Raw genomic sequence first — 14,785 nt, forward strand, 5'->3', positions numbered from 1 at the left:
ATGACAGGAAACACATTCTCCACATGGGAATTCACCCCGCCATGTAAATATGATGTGCACAAATACACGCACGGACGCACAAACATGCACAAGGGTGAATTCCTGTGAGGACAAATGTTAACAAAATTGATTCATTCTTAAGTGCTGCATGTTGATTTGCGGATAATGTAAACTGCATCACAGGGCAGTATTTCTCAAGGCAATTTCATTCCCTGTTTTAGGCATAATGTTTATGTGTGTTAAACAGAGAGAAAGAGGAGGGAGGAAGAGGGAAGGAGGGAGAGAGGAGGAAGAAAGAGATGGAGAGCAGCTGCCGACTCAGATGTGTAGGTGGGACCATTCGCAGCCAGTCTCATACTGAGCCCCTATGGCATTAACTGGCTTTAAAAGGGGTGCAATAACAAGTCAGACTCACACACAGACGGACACACACAAGCATGCACACACGGAAATACACAGATTATTCTAATATGTACATAGCCATTTCAGAGAGGCCATAACTAAATGAAAACAGTTTACAAATCCCCATATTAGCAAGTAATGTATTGTGGAGTCTTAACATAATACTGCCAAATGAGATTATTTCAATAGTTTCCAAGGCAAAACAGCAGTGTCATTTTCCCCATAAATAAATAAATAAATAAATTAGTACTGTGCAAGAAAAACAATTTCTTATTTATTGTGGTGAATTATAAAACCTCAGCATGCCATGACTACTCTATGATCAGGTAATTTACAGCTTTCTAATTTCATCCATCCAATTTATACATACTGACAACTTGCTTGGCTGGGCTATGTGGCAGTGCTCTCTTTGTTCTCATCTGCAGACACCTCTGTGCTCTTCAACAAGTCAAACAGGAAGCCGCTTGTACTCTGGCTTTCACCCCGACAACATGGTCTGACAGGAGGTCGCGGCACTAACAGGGACCTCAGGGTGGGGACACTTAACTGTGGCCAACAGGAGGCTGGAAAATTAAAATTGCACTGATCCATCCCTTGGGGATCATACCAGCAAGGGAAAGGGTGTAGCCGGCACATTATAACAGAGAATGGATAACATGCGCAAATATTTTTAGCTCAGCCACAACAACATGTTTTTTTTTTTTTGTTGTTTTTTAACTGATCACTGTGCTGAGCCATTCAGTCTTTGAATAAGCTTGATGAATATAACATAAAGTCATAAATGGTAGATATAAAAACAAAGAGGATAAGTCTCTTGACCGAGAAAGTGAGTCATTTCAAATATCAAATCTCTTTACAGCTCTTCCTTCAGGCAGCACTTCTGAAAAGTGGAATTGGCTTTCAGTTCCCTCATAGGCACTTGTGACAAAAGGGGTGGATAAAATGACATACTTGCACACACACACACACAATTTCGAAAATTGGCATTTTCAGTCCCCTCATACAAATGTGTAACAACAAGAGGGTGTCAATTCGCTCATCCAACAAGCACGCACACACTTGCAAAGATATTCAATTATGTCAACTCATAGAAATCCTGACAGGCGAATCTTTAAAGTAAGATAACATCTCAGTGAGTTCTTGCTGTAAGAGAGCCGCCATGGTGTCCCAAACACACACACACACACACACACACACACACACACACACACACACACACACACTGCCTGTAAGAAGGGCTCAGTTCAACATGCAGGTACCAGTGTAAACTCTGGAATCAATGGAATAGCTCAAAGGCGATATTATTCCCTGAATAAAACATCCAGATAACACTTTCATGTAAGTCCCTGTTGGCTGGGCTGAGGGAAACCCAAACTGGATCTCGGCACCAGTGCAACAAAGGCTCTGTCAGATCAACAGCTAATTCTACGCAGATGAAACAGTCCAGAGCACAATCAGTGCAAAGGAAATCTCTTCAAACAGCAGCTAATTTCCCATGGGCTAGTGACAGCAAACACAGAAACACTCAGAGACACCGGTCACCACGGAAACGATGTGAAAAGGACCAGGTGTTCATTCCTCGAGTGACCACTTCATTATTTTGACTGGGATCCCTGTGCTCTTGTGCACATGTCTGAATACACACACACACACACACACACAAAAAAACCACAAAAAACACAAAAAGGACTCACATGGCATGCACACATCACACACTTTACACACAGGTATCGCCACTTCATTACCTCTGACATCCAATCTAGCGATGCATTCCTCCATGAAGAACGAATACTATTTACAATGGAGCTGTATCAAATTGACAAACTGCTCAATGCCACGTGACGAAGCGTCCCCTAAATCCAATCTTCAGTTCGGATGAGAACATTTTACCGTCATCTCCGCTGGATCTCATTTATACAGCTGTACATAAATGAGGTTTGGCATCTTCCTCACTGTGCTGTGTGGGTGGTACTGTACTCACTGTTACCTGTCTCTATCTCTCACGGCCTTTCTTTGGCAAGTGAGGCCAGAGAGTGTGCTCTTGAATAAGAAAAAAAGTCATTTCCTCAAAGAAGCAATTTCACCATATATTGCCTTAGAACTAGGATCTATGGTAAAAGGAAAGGAAAGAAAAACTGTAAAAATTTAGAAAAAGAAGAAAGAACGGTAGCAACCTACATCATTTCCTCTCGTCTCCACTTAGTTTCTGACGCCACATTTTTACAAAGGAAGCTCATAATGGATGCTGTGTGTTGGTGTGTGTGTGTGTGTGTGTGTGTGTGTGTGTGTGTGTGTGTGTGTGTGTGTGTGTGTGTGCGTGTGTGTGCATGTGTGTGTGTGAACTTGTGTATGCTTGGACAGGTCATGCTGCTGTTAAAAGGCCAGTGTCACTCACTCCAAAACCAGCAAAAGACAGAATGTGGCGGAAAAACGACAAAAGCAATGTGTCAGCTCTGTAAGTCACTTACCCAAATCTTTGGATCCTTGGCTCTCACTGGCCAGCTCACCCATTCTGACCAGAGCATCAAAGTAGCCTTTGGCAGCAAATGTCACATCTGAAGGCAAAGAGAAAAGAGGTAGCAGAGAGCAGGAGAGGTGCTCATGTAAATGTATAAAGCATAAATAAAACAAAAACAAAAACATCCACTGAGATATAAGCACAGAGTTACTGCACACAGAGCCTTGGGGTTTAATGGTGGCTCTCCCATCAGGTCATCTGTAAGACTGTAAAAATGAAAACTGGCTGCGTCAGAACCACTTTTGCCGTTTTGATTTTTAGCCTTTTAACAGGCAGCTTTTCCAGCGGTTTTTAATGTGGTCGATGTATAGTTGGATTCCAGCTTCATTCATCTTTTCAAACACTTGTTTGAACAACTTATGGTTTTGAGCCTTTCAACAATTTAAAGATTTAATCTTAACAAAAAACTTGTACCAGCTCAGACAAGTTACCGCTTTGTTTCTGTCTCTCCTGGAAACTTGTTACACCACCTAATGTTACCCCCCATTGGGCAAACATGTAAAAAAAGAATATATAGAATATATTTACTCCAACCTGAGAGAAGTGTTTAGATAGTTAGTAGGTGCTAGTATTTTCCTATTGAAAGGATTATCAAAAGGTTTATACCACCTCTTTCAACCCGACTGAAAATTCCTTCTGATCAGGTCAGATCGGGTCAGTCTCTTCTGAGGTGGTTACAAGGGTCATGTTTATTCCAAATAGGCTATTATTCCAATTGTTAGTGGAATATTAGGGTCCATGTAAAGGCAGCTACAGTGATTTTGGAGACCTTCTATCAATGGGATGATTCAGGTTTACATGTCTGAACCACCAAGGCTCCACCCTGCTGAAGTGTCCTGCAGCAAGACACTGAATCACTACCAGCATCATGCTGCTCTGTCACTCACCCTGGGGCGAGTGCAAAGACATTTTCCTTATGTTATCAATAAAGGTATTATAATAATATAACTAACTGTGCTGAAAGCTAAAGTCTGTCAGTTGTATGTCACCTGATTGCTCAAAGTAGTTTATTTATAATGTGGTATACTGGAGAGACAAAAGGTGACATAAACAAAGTGAGGAATTCACAGGCATGTACACACAAAAATCCTTTACCTTTGCTCTGGATCTTAGGCAAACAAAACTCGACCCTGTGAGGCCAATCATAATCAATAGCCACACCTCCTCCCCCTCTCTCCAAGAGATTTAGTAAAGCTCAAGAGGACTACAAGTTGCCCAGATCAATATCCACCTCAGCCCTATTATTCCACCTGCAGCTGGGCTGGCTAACAAAGGTCACACGGGGCAACGTCAACTTCCAGTGCTGCCTGCCTGATTGCCATGCAGCCTGCCAGCCTGCCAATCAGCCCATCTCCAGTGAATAACGGCGGCTACCTTTGGAGGTGAATTAAATGCCAGCCCAGGTGACAGATGGGTCCTACGCCTGCAGACAGCTGCCAGGTGAGACACACATTTACTACAATAGCCTGACAGGGGCAAGCTAATTCTAGCAGGCAGATGTAGCCTTGCGATAGAGTAAGTCTCTCAGGCTAGTAGCCTGAGAGGCTGAGGGGACATATGCTTATGCTAATCCCAATTACAGCTGAGTCAACAGCAGCAGATACCATGTATTTCCTCCTTCCCCTCTTGTTGTGGGACACCTGAGGATTTAGAGTGGGGCCTCATGGGCATCACTCCTGATTTCTCCCCGTTATGCAAAACATGCATCCTGCCTGCCTTGATGTGGCACCAGGAAAGGAATGCGTGTTTGTTTGTTTGTTTGAGTATGTGTGGTTAGGGGTTAAGCATATGGGGATTGGTGGCAGCTACAACAGGTTTTCACTGTGTTCCCCATCCAGCAGGTATTGTCTTGCTGCTGATAATGGTGTAGTGTGTGAGATGTTTGTGTGCGGTTGGAGGGCAACTGAGTAGATAAGCTGGATCTATACCGGTACTTTACTTTGCTCTAATGAAATCTGTGGTGAGGGGCTGACAGAGACAGACTGAGAGGATTACCAGATCTCTGATTGCAGAGCAGACAGGCAATTGGTAGGGAGGGGTGGGGCTCGTCTCAGAGCTACTGATCCATCACTCATCCTCTGCTCGAGAGGAGAAGAGGAAGAAGAGCTACACATCTCCTAATCAGGACAATGATCGTTTCCTTTACCTTTGTACTTATCATACTCTCGGGGACTTACGTAACAAGTCCCAAGCTGCGTTTTGTAGGCAGTTGGAGCCGCTCAGATGTATTCATCTGTGGCTTTTACACTTAACCAAGTGTTGTGAGAGTAAGCAACTAAATGCAGTGTGGAAAACCTGGAACGCGCCCATGCACAGATCTCGCAGGCCTACCCACGAAGCCTTGCTGGCATTTTCTGGTGTTGAATAATTTCAGTGATTGCACCATATGGGCAAATGTGTGTCCTCTCATCCCCTGCCCCCAAATCAGAGCCTCTTAGTCCCTTGGGTTGAGCCAATCCTGCAAAGTGGGTCTTTAATGGCTCAGTGAGTCCCTAACAGTCTGGCTCCTACCTATACCAAGCCAGGATTAGTCACTATGCGGGTCAGGGGCTAGAAGCACAGGCTTGGGGAGGGGATACAACCCCCAATATTTGTCGGATTAACTGGACTGTGGGGTTTCAGCCTGTGTTAGGGGTGAGGGGAGATCCGGGGGAAAGTTTTGGGGAAGTTGTGATAGGTCAGATGGACAATGGGAAATTTAACAACGCAGTGTGTTGCTGAATGGGTCTGTGGATCGGGTCGAAGGATGCCTGCATACGCACATGCAAAAATGCTTCCCTTTGTTTGTTTGATTTATTACACTGGTAATTTATCATTTGATCAAAGAGAACCTGTGCTGACAGTGAACTACCCTCACTTCTGTATTAGATTAGTGGCCCTTCATGTTGCTCTGAATACAGCTCTCCTATACAGGCCACGCCAGAGGCTGTGCACCAGATGATAAGACCTGCACATTTGGCAGGTAGATAAATTTTCTGCTCGTTTTCAGTGAGACAGGAAAGGGAGAGATACGTAGAGAGATATATATACAAAGAATGAGAGAGAGAGACAGAGAGAGAGAGAGGAGAGGGAGTGTGAGTGGTGGCCTGGCTGTCTGCCTGAACCTGCAGCGAAACAAGGACGCAGGAGAAAAAAAAAAAAAAAAACTAATAATAAATGAGGAAAAACAAAAGGAGAACTCACTGGCGAGGGCCTTCTCATAGCTCTTCCCCATGGCAACAAAGTTCCGTAAGCAGGGATTGAACTGCTCCATGATGGTCTGAAACAGAAAGCAAGAGACAGAGACGGGAGGCGGTCATGTCAGTTGTCAGCACAGGGGGTCAAGTGCTAGAGATGAAATATACTTTTGTCATCACATAAAGATAAAAGGTACGGCATGTGCAGCTCGATTCACTCTCTCACTTCCCTGCCTCTCTCCCGCTCTCAGCCTCATATATGCACACGTCTTGCGACACAAAATCTCTGCAGACGATGCCACATCATCATCGGCACCATAATGAAATACAACAGCACTAAGTTGATGTCATGAATGTTAAAAGAGATCGATAATGACACAGTTCCTCCGCCCACGTCCTGCCCTCTTATTCTGAGAGACAGCCGAGATGGGAGGAGGCAGGAGAGGCTGCTGTTGATTGTGATGGCGGAGGAGTGGGAGAGGCACTCACGCACTGACAACTGAGTGATTGTGGAATTCTTATAAACAGGGCCGCATTTGATTAGCGTATAGAAATGCATAGCAGGTGAAGAAGGGGCTCATTACGGTTAAGAGAGAACAGAGCGATGTAGATTCTATAGATGGATGCCGCCGCACATAATTCATATAAATGTAGACTTTACCGTTTAAACATTGGACAAAGGTAACTGTGTAGTGTAAGCAGAGGATGGAGAGAAACTGTACTTTACTGCAAGCAGAGCCAGTTTCAATGCATAGAGAATGCATGATGCCTGACATTTCTCATCACCATCTTTTCCTCCACCTCTCCTCTCCTCCTCCTTCCTCCTCCTGTGCTCCTCCAGGGCTTCCTCCAATTAGCCGGTCCCCAGTCAGCTAGTCAGGAACAGCCAGGGGACAGAGAGACAACCACAACACTGCTGCAGCAGCAGTCCCTACGCAACCCATCAATACTCCAGGAGAACACTTTGCCTATAATCTAGCTCCAGCCTGTATCCACACTGTGTCACAAAATATGGCACGGTGCCACCAGTGTCTACCCGAAACGACCCCAAACAGCTCAGCCTGAAAACCATATCCCTCTTATCTTCTGTTAGACTTCAGCATTTTCACTTTTTTCCTTTATCTCACTGTCTGTCCTGTTTTTAATGAGAGTCGAGATGTGGACAGAAACAGAATGTGTGTGCATGTGTACGGGTACATCTTTGCTTGTTGGAGCGTGCCCACAGGTGTGTATCTCGTCAGGAGTCATAGTTCAAGTGGCTCAAGTGCGGCACAGCCTACCTACTGCAGAAATACCAATGAGTCAGACACTTGTACTGATAAAATACTGGCACTTATATTACCAACAACTTTTACTATGCTTCCTCACAACTGAATGTATTTCAAATAAATTCAATACAAACTATGCTCAACTACAGAAATGGAGGCAGTATAATAAAGCTGTAGTCATTGTCAATCTAAAGTGCAGCTAAAAGACATTTTGACTTAACATGCATGGTTACTGGATTAAAGGCACACTATGAAAAATTGAGCGTCAACTTAAGTAAGGACCTTTTATACTCAACTATCAAAAAACACGGAATAAGCACATGCACCAGGCCAACAAACCATGTAGACTCAGCCAAATTTTGTTGCTACTCCACATCTTTTGTGAGTTGAGTCTAAAGGGCCTTCAGCATTGGTGCAGTGATGACATCCATGTAGACACAACATTTCTATTTATTCCACGGTTTCTGCCAGTCGAGTCTAAAATGGTCCTCACTTCAGCCAATCCTATGCAATGTTGCATTGAGCACCTTAAAACAGTTTTACTGGTAAAATAGGGCTCAGTGGAAACAATCAATAACTATTTTAGTATATAAAGTGCAAAGTTTGTTGGATTTTCCTATAGCAAGTATTCTTTCAATATCTCCTTAAACTTGGGCCTTGACATTATAAGGAAGATGAAAGTGAAGGTGACCAAAACATGTAAGTAAGAATACAGGTCAGGTGTTATTGAGGCTCAGCGCTGAAGAGCTCAGGTCCCTGCGGTTGTGGCTGAAATCAGAGGTCACCTTCCTCTTTCCCGCCCACCAAAAAGTTCCTCCTCTTCTGCTAACTGGGTCTAGTCCTCCAGCAAAATGCCCTCATATCAGATCGGTAGTGCGCTTCCTCAACAGCTTACAACTCAGCAGGAACATAAATAATAAGAATAAAATTCTGGAGGAGACACTTCCTTTGTAAACATTGCAATGGCAATTGAAGGGGAAAAAAATTTCAAAAGAGTTTTGAATCTGGATATATTCTGGTATTCTCAGCAGAAGAAAGAGGGACTCCTTATATTCACATCTGCTACCCCTTGAAGGAGGACTTCACATCATGATTTTGGTTTGCACATTCTTACTCAGAAGCTCCCTCCATGAGACGGGTCTGCACTGGCCGGATAAGCACACAAACTGGCCAAGTAGCGAGTGCTGTTTACATCAGCTGCCTGTATTTACCATCTGGCTACCGTGACCTAATATATTAAAAGGAGGGAAGCATAATTGGGGTAGAATCCAGCTTGAACTAAACAGACACACTCACACACAGCGCCCCTACAAACGGCAGCCTCACTCTCGCCGTCTCTGGGAAGATAAAAGACAAACTTATCCCTGCGGGAGTTGCTAAGGAAGTGTTTATTCCTGCATCTCTCTTCTTTCTGTCTGCATCTGATGTAAAGTGCATCGCACTGAGGGGGGATAAGGTCACATGCAAGTGTGCAGACACACGCTACGCATACACACACTTATGCATTTGCATGCACTCATAAACACACCTACACTGTTACAAGACTTTGTAAGAAATAGTGGTGGTGTTTCAAACTGGTGGGAGGATTACATAACAAACCTCAGCCCAGTGTAACACCACTGAGGCACACTCTCCTACAGAAGAGGCCAAGGGCAGTTGACACAGGTCTGGATGTCTTGTTTGCAGATACACACACACACACACACACACACATGCACACGCACACACTGACCTACTGCCACTATATAATACACACACAGAAAATGTATGCAGTTATGGAACAACTGTGCATAAACAATCAGATGATTAGCTGATGACATAACTATTACATAAGACACAGTGAATTCTAAATAACGTACAGCGAAGGAAAAAAAAAAAAAAAACCTGAGGTAGTTTCTTTCTGCATCCCATTGTTGCTAAATTTGCCATCCCAGTTCTCTTGTACTACATTTGTTACCCTAATTGTGGCAGCTAATTGGAAAATGGGGCCGAGAGGCACTTGAAGTTGTGTGACATGGAGAGACAGAGAGAGAGAGGGAGAGAGACAGAGAGAGAGAGAGAGAGAGAGGGAGAGAGAGAGAGAGAGAGAGAGAGAGAGAGATGTAGCAAACAAAACAGAAAAAAAAAACAACTGCGGCCTCCATTAATCAACAATCAATCTCGAAGTCATCAGAGCTATCTGATTATTGATTGATGAATCAATCTAGAAATCTTTTGTTCTGCATCTGCACTATATTGTGTTGACTGCGGTAGTGGCAATGTCACTGCGTTGGGGCCAATTGTAAACATCATATTTTTATTGGTTAGGGGGTTCCTTGTACAATTTACAGCATTAGCTCTAGTAAAATCTCTTTCATATCCACACAAAATTGATATTGTAACTGAAAGATCCCTAACCAAACTGATATTGAAACGAATCCAAAATCAAAATCAAATCGATTTGAGACCTTGTGAATCAGAATCAAATGGACTAGGGAGTGCTGCTCAGCCCTAAAATTGAGTGGAAAAACAGACTAAAGATTAAGATAAAAAAGACAGACAGAAACATGTATAGGAGTAATTTATTGTATATAGCAGTCCATACAGTCTCATCTCTGTATCATCTTTCAAAACAATTCATAATATGAATAATATTTCAAAAAAATAATTAAGAAAAAAAAAGTCTTGGTAGTATTCTCTCTTCCTGGAAAGAGAACAGAACTTGTTCATTCTGTGGTCCCCTGGAGGAGGACTGAATGAATTCATTATTGGCACTCAGGGCTAAAATTAAAGGAGACAATAAAGGGAGGGCTGAAAAATGGCGCCTGTGAATCAAATCAGTTTGATACCTGTTTGTGCTGTGAGGTGAAAGAGGAAGAATGTGGGGAACTAGGCAGCTGAAGCATAAAGAGTGCAGATAAGGGGAAACATTATTAAGAGGATTAAAATGATTTCTCCCTAAGCCCAAAACCAAATTAATTTCTCCCCAATGTGGAGGCAGCCAGTCAAATAAGGTCAGCGTATTTGATATAGATTGCGGGATTCCTACAATGGGATATTCATCCACCTCTGTCATGTATATACTGTATGCGTGCACACACTCACTCTCACTCTCTCTCTCACACACACACACACACACACACACACACACACACACACACACACACACACACACACACACACACAAATGACATGCAAAAGGAACAATTTCAGCAAAGTAACACCATCTGAAACACCACATACTGTATATGAATGAAAGCTGCACCATTCTTACACTGTAAGTGCATGTATAAAATGCTTGCACACACACACACACACACACACACACACACACACACACACACACACACACACACAGTCTCTCTCTCTAATGACATGCAAAGGGGGGAATTTTAGCAACGTAACACCAGCTGATTAGGACCAGGGGGAATCACACGCAATCAGAAGTGTGGATGCCATCATCTGTTACTTCTCCTCCTCCTCCTCCTCCTCCTCCTCCTCCTCCTCCTTCTTCTTCTCCTCCTCTTCCCTCCTTCTTCCCCCTTCTGTGCAGCAATAGGTCCCAGGCCAGAAAACACCCAGGATCACTGCCGTGCTCAAGCCACCAATTATTTGATGATAATTGTTATGCCGTGTCATGTGCTGGCTGGGAGCAGAAACAGCACAGGCTAATGATGTAATCAGGGAGGAATGTACGGTATAGAAAGTGGATAAAGCAAATCACATTGAGGGACACTGTGGGCTTATGGAGGGTCTGTATCATTTGCACTCTGGCTGAGTCCTTTGGCATGAACTACATTATCATGCCAAAGCAAATTCAAAAGTAGTTCAAAACATATCGCCCCTCTAGCCGACTGTGGTCCATATTGTATGAGTTAGCACGTGCATTTACCACCCACAGGTTTCTGTACATTTTTTTTTTTTAAACATTGCTGCAAGCAAAGTTTAAGTCAGAACTGCATGCTATACCTGCAAGACAAAAGCACTGTTTATGAGAGGTAGCATTCCATACAAAGCTTATTAGATTTCACAAAAATGCTGATTCAATTTAAAGGACCATACTCGAAAATAGACGAGCCTACATGTTTGGTCGGCTTCCATTTCCTTACATCAGAGGGTAAAACCTTCATGTAGAGTCAGACTTTATTAGCTAATGAGCGATTAAGGAGCTATGTCAGCTTCAGGTTCCCGCAACGTAGCAGCACTTTGATGAGACTTATCAAAGGGACAACACAGCAGTTCAGTACAAGCAGTCCAATGAATCACTGTTGAGCTACTATACAAGGAAAGGGAACACCTATTACTGCAACACAGCTAGAAGAGGGGTCAACTCATCAGTGAATTTTCAAAACTGCAGATGCACACATCACGCATCCAGACTGACAAACACATACAAAGTTACAGGCTCATTTCTGAGCTCATACACCTTGGGTGGATGGTATGAGGAAGTTTACCCTTCCATGGACGAAGCCTAAAGCCTTCTGAATGCTACAGTATGCACATAACTTTAAAAGAAGCTGGAGGTGAAAAGAAGATGCCAAGGCAATTCTTGCATCCTTAAAACTTTCTTGGAGAGAAGAAAACTTATTATAAACAGAAAGAGGCATCCGTACAGTCTGACACCATTCTGCTGTCCTGTCATCTTCTTGTGAAATTATACTTCAGCTGTTTGGTATGGAAAGAGAACACCAACTTTCGTCTAACAACTTAAAAAGAAATCCAACAAACCCGGAAAATAATTGCTGTTTCAACCAGCCAACCAAACTGCCACTTTTGGTGCTTCATCCTACTTGTGTCATGTTAATCCAATGAGATATGCATCAGGGTAATTCTACCCTGACAGGTCATAAGGGACATTCAATTTATCTTTAATTTGGTCCTTTTGGTGAAAATACGATGTGCTATACATCAAAAAAATGGAATCATCTTATAGCTTTCTGTCAAAATTGCAGGGAACATCCCGATCTATGACTTGCATAAATAACTCCATGAGGCAGCAGTGGCAGGGTTTGTCAGAGAAACTGGCTATGATTGGTCTCCAGTGATGTCTTTGTCCAGGTCTAGCAAGCACTGAGAACTGCTAGTCTAGCACATTTGTGGCAGCGGTCCAATTATGGGCCTGTGACCCAGCAGATTCCTCAAGAGAACCAAGCCAAGAACATCAGTGCACCACTGAGTGAGGCGTGTGTGTGTGTGTGTGTGTGTGTGTGTGTGTGTGTGTGTGTGTGTGTGTGTGTGTGTGCGTGCGTGTGCGTGTGTGTGTGTGTGAAACTGGCTGGCCTGGCTATCAGCTGGATTTTATTGATTCCGATTCAGCTTATCAATTATAATTCTTCTCAATGTTCTATGGTCACTGGAGAATGTCCAGATGAAATTTAATAGCAAAAACTACATTTATTTTTAGTCTTTGTATATTTAGAAGAGTGCTGTCTTTGGGGTTCAAGGTCTTGGTCATCTCCCTGTAGACTACACCAAAGCTAAACTATATAAACCAGTCGTCAACAATTAGCCAACTCCAGTCCAGGTCCGGACCCAGTAATGGTTCCACCGTGACTGCAGATCAGTTCGCAAACTTTTTACAGCACTATGGTTTGTTGTTGCTATTCTGTCTTGTCCATATCTATCTGTCTTGTCCAATCCTGTGAATTAATTAAATCACTCTACCATCTCAGCCAATAAAAGCAAATGTTCAGCAGGAAGTGCTTGTATTCAGTGAGAGGGAGAGCTGCAAATGTAGGGAAAAAAGAAAGATGCCAAAAATGTGTTAGAGATAAATTTGTAGTTGTTCAAAATAATCACTTTGTTTTTCAACCAGAGAAACTAATGTGTTTTTCTTTTGCCTAATGTTACCTCCGTTTTGCAACAGGCACTTTCAGATTACTGATAAATGATCAGGATAAAGACCCAGTCTTGCTCAGATGAGGACTGAAGTGAGTAGTATTTTATTTTCAGGTCTATTTTTTAAGGGAAACTCATTTTGATACAGCTATTTTTGAGGAGGCCTCCTTGTTTATTTTTTTACTTACTCACTTCTACAATGTGTCTAATGTGAGAATGGCTGGGAAAGGTATATAGACCCTGAACACGACATCCATATAAGAAAATTAGATATGATGGCTTGGACCTTTGCTGGGGAGGACCTTAGAGTAAGTCCACCTCCTAAAATTTTAATTGAATACCCCTGATATAAACTATGCCATTTGGTTTGGTTGGGACAATATCAAAGAACATTCAAATTCCAGGATATTGACATATGAACAGAATATCATTTAAGAAAGAAGGGGAAAATTCTGCTGTGTTGGTGTATTTTTTTAACCACATAACCCTCCAAATAAAGGCTTTTTAACTGTTTCCACCCATTTGAGTGCTTGAATCTGGATGATTTATGCCACTTTTCATGCATTTTTGTGGGCAAAATTATCTTGTACTTTCTTCAGTGGTTATTTCTCTCCCCAGAACACCAATTGTTTGGTCAGTACCATAAGTGCTGCTGCTGCCACAACCCCCTTTGTTTAATGTCACCACTTGGTAACATTCATTGGCTTTCTACATTTTATATTTTCTACATTTTCTACATGTTTATCTTCCCTTCCTCTAAAAGTGAAATGAAGTTTCTTTGGTAGCAAGGCTCTCGGGGGCATGAGCTGAAGGTGGAGGAAGAGTGCTCTGGTAGCTTTTACCAGCTTTGGCTTTTAATACACTTTCAGTAACTTAGTTGTATCAAACTGTGAGGCCCCAATACTACTGCTGGTAGCTATATCTGCAACTGTTTGAAATGTCTGCACTCGTCGAAAACAGAGCGCAATTTTATATTCATGCCACGCTGAAAGAAATGATTCTTTATGTTTGAGAGGCTTTACCCCTTGCAGGAAAATCTTGCTGCAGGTATTACATCTGGCTGATTCTTCATCTTTTCTCGTGAAGCTCAGCTAAACTTCAGTTTAACTTAAGAGCGTGGCCACTTTGAGTTGGGACAGAGAATGAATGCAGTTAGCTACCTGATAGGAGAGAAAACTAGCAGTAGTCTGAATCTCAAGGACCAAAGGTGGGAGCGCTGTGTTTGCTAGGATAAATCATCACTCCGGATGGACACCAAGCTACAAATACTTGCTGATGCATGACATGCAGCAGGCCCTGCCAGTTATTTACAAAAAAGAGGTAAAACTTTAATAGAAAGGCTGTAATGTTATTCACTTGTAATGTGAGTGCAAGTGAGATCTGCCCTACGGATCTGATAAACAGACTCAAAAGTCATGTTTATTGGTCCTTGAAAATTTGAAACTTCTTAATACCCAGTCTGCAAGGAAGATTCAACCCAACAATTTGGCGAGCCTTGATAACTGTGTTTCACCCACAATCAAGCTAGCTCAGGTACCAGGCCAGCTCATCTCTCAACGAAGTTTCTCTCCCCTCTTCTCTCTGTCTTCCCCACCTTCGCACAG

At 42.8% G+C, this 14,785-nt stretch overlaps 1 protein-coding gene across 5 annotated transcripts in view; it reads right to left on the reverse strand.

Annotated features, from left to right (window-relative positions):
- baiap2a (BAR/IMD domain containing adaptor protein 2a) overlaps window positions 1-14,785 on the reverse strand; it is a 59,165-nt gene that overhangs the window by 37,402 nt on the left and 6,978 nt on the right. For all 5 annotated transcript variants that reach the window (XM_030057249.1, XM_030057252.1, XM_030057250.1 and 2 more), the window contains exons 2-3: window positions 6,104-6,179; window positions 2,871-2,957 (exon numbers count right to left, since the gene is read on the reverse strand). In XM_030057249.1, coding sequence (XP_029913109.1) covers window positions 2,871-2,957; window positions 6,104-6,179 — 163 coding nt within the window. The remainder of the gene's footprint in view (window positions 1-2,870; window positions 2,958-6,103; window positions 6,180-14,785) is intronic.

Source organism: Myripristis murdjan, chromosome 8 (assembly GCF_902150065.1).
Source record: "Myripristis murdjan chromosome 8, fMyrMur1.1, whole genome shotgun sequence".
Taxonomy (NCBI): domain Eukaryota; kingdom Metazoa; phylum Chordata; class Actinopteri; order Holocentriformes; family Holocentridae; genus Myripristis; species Myripristis murdjan.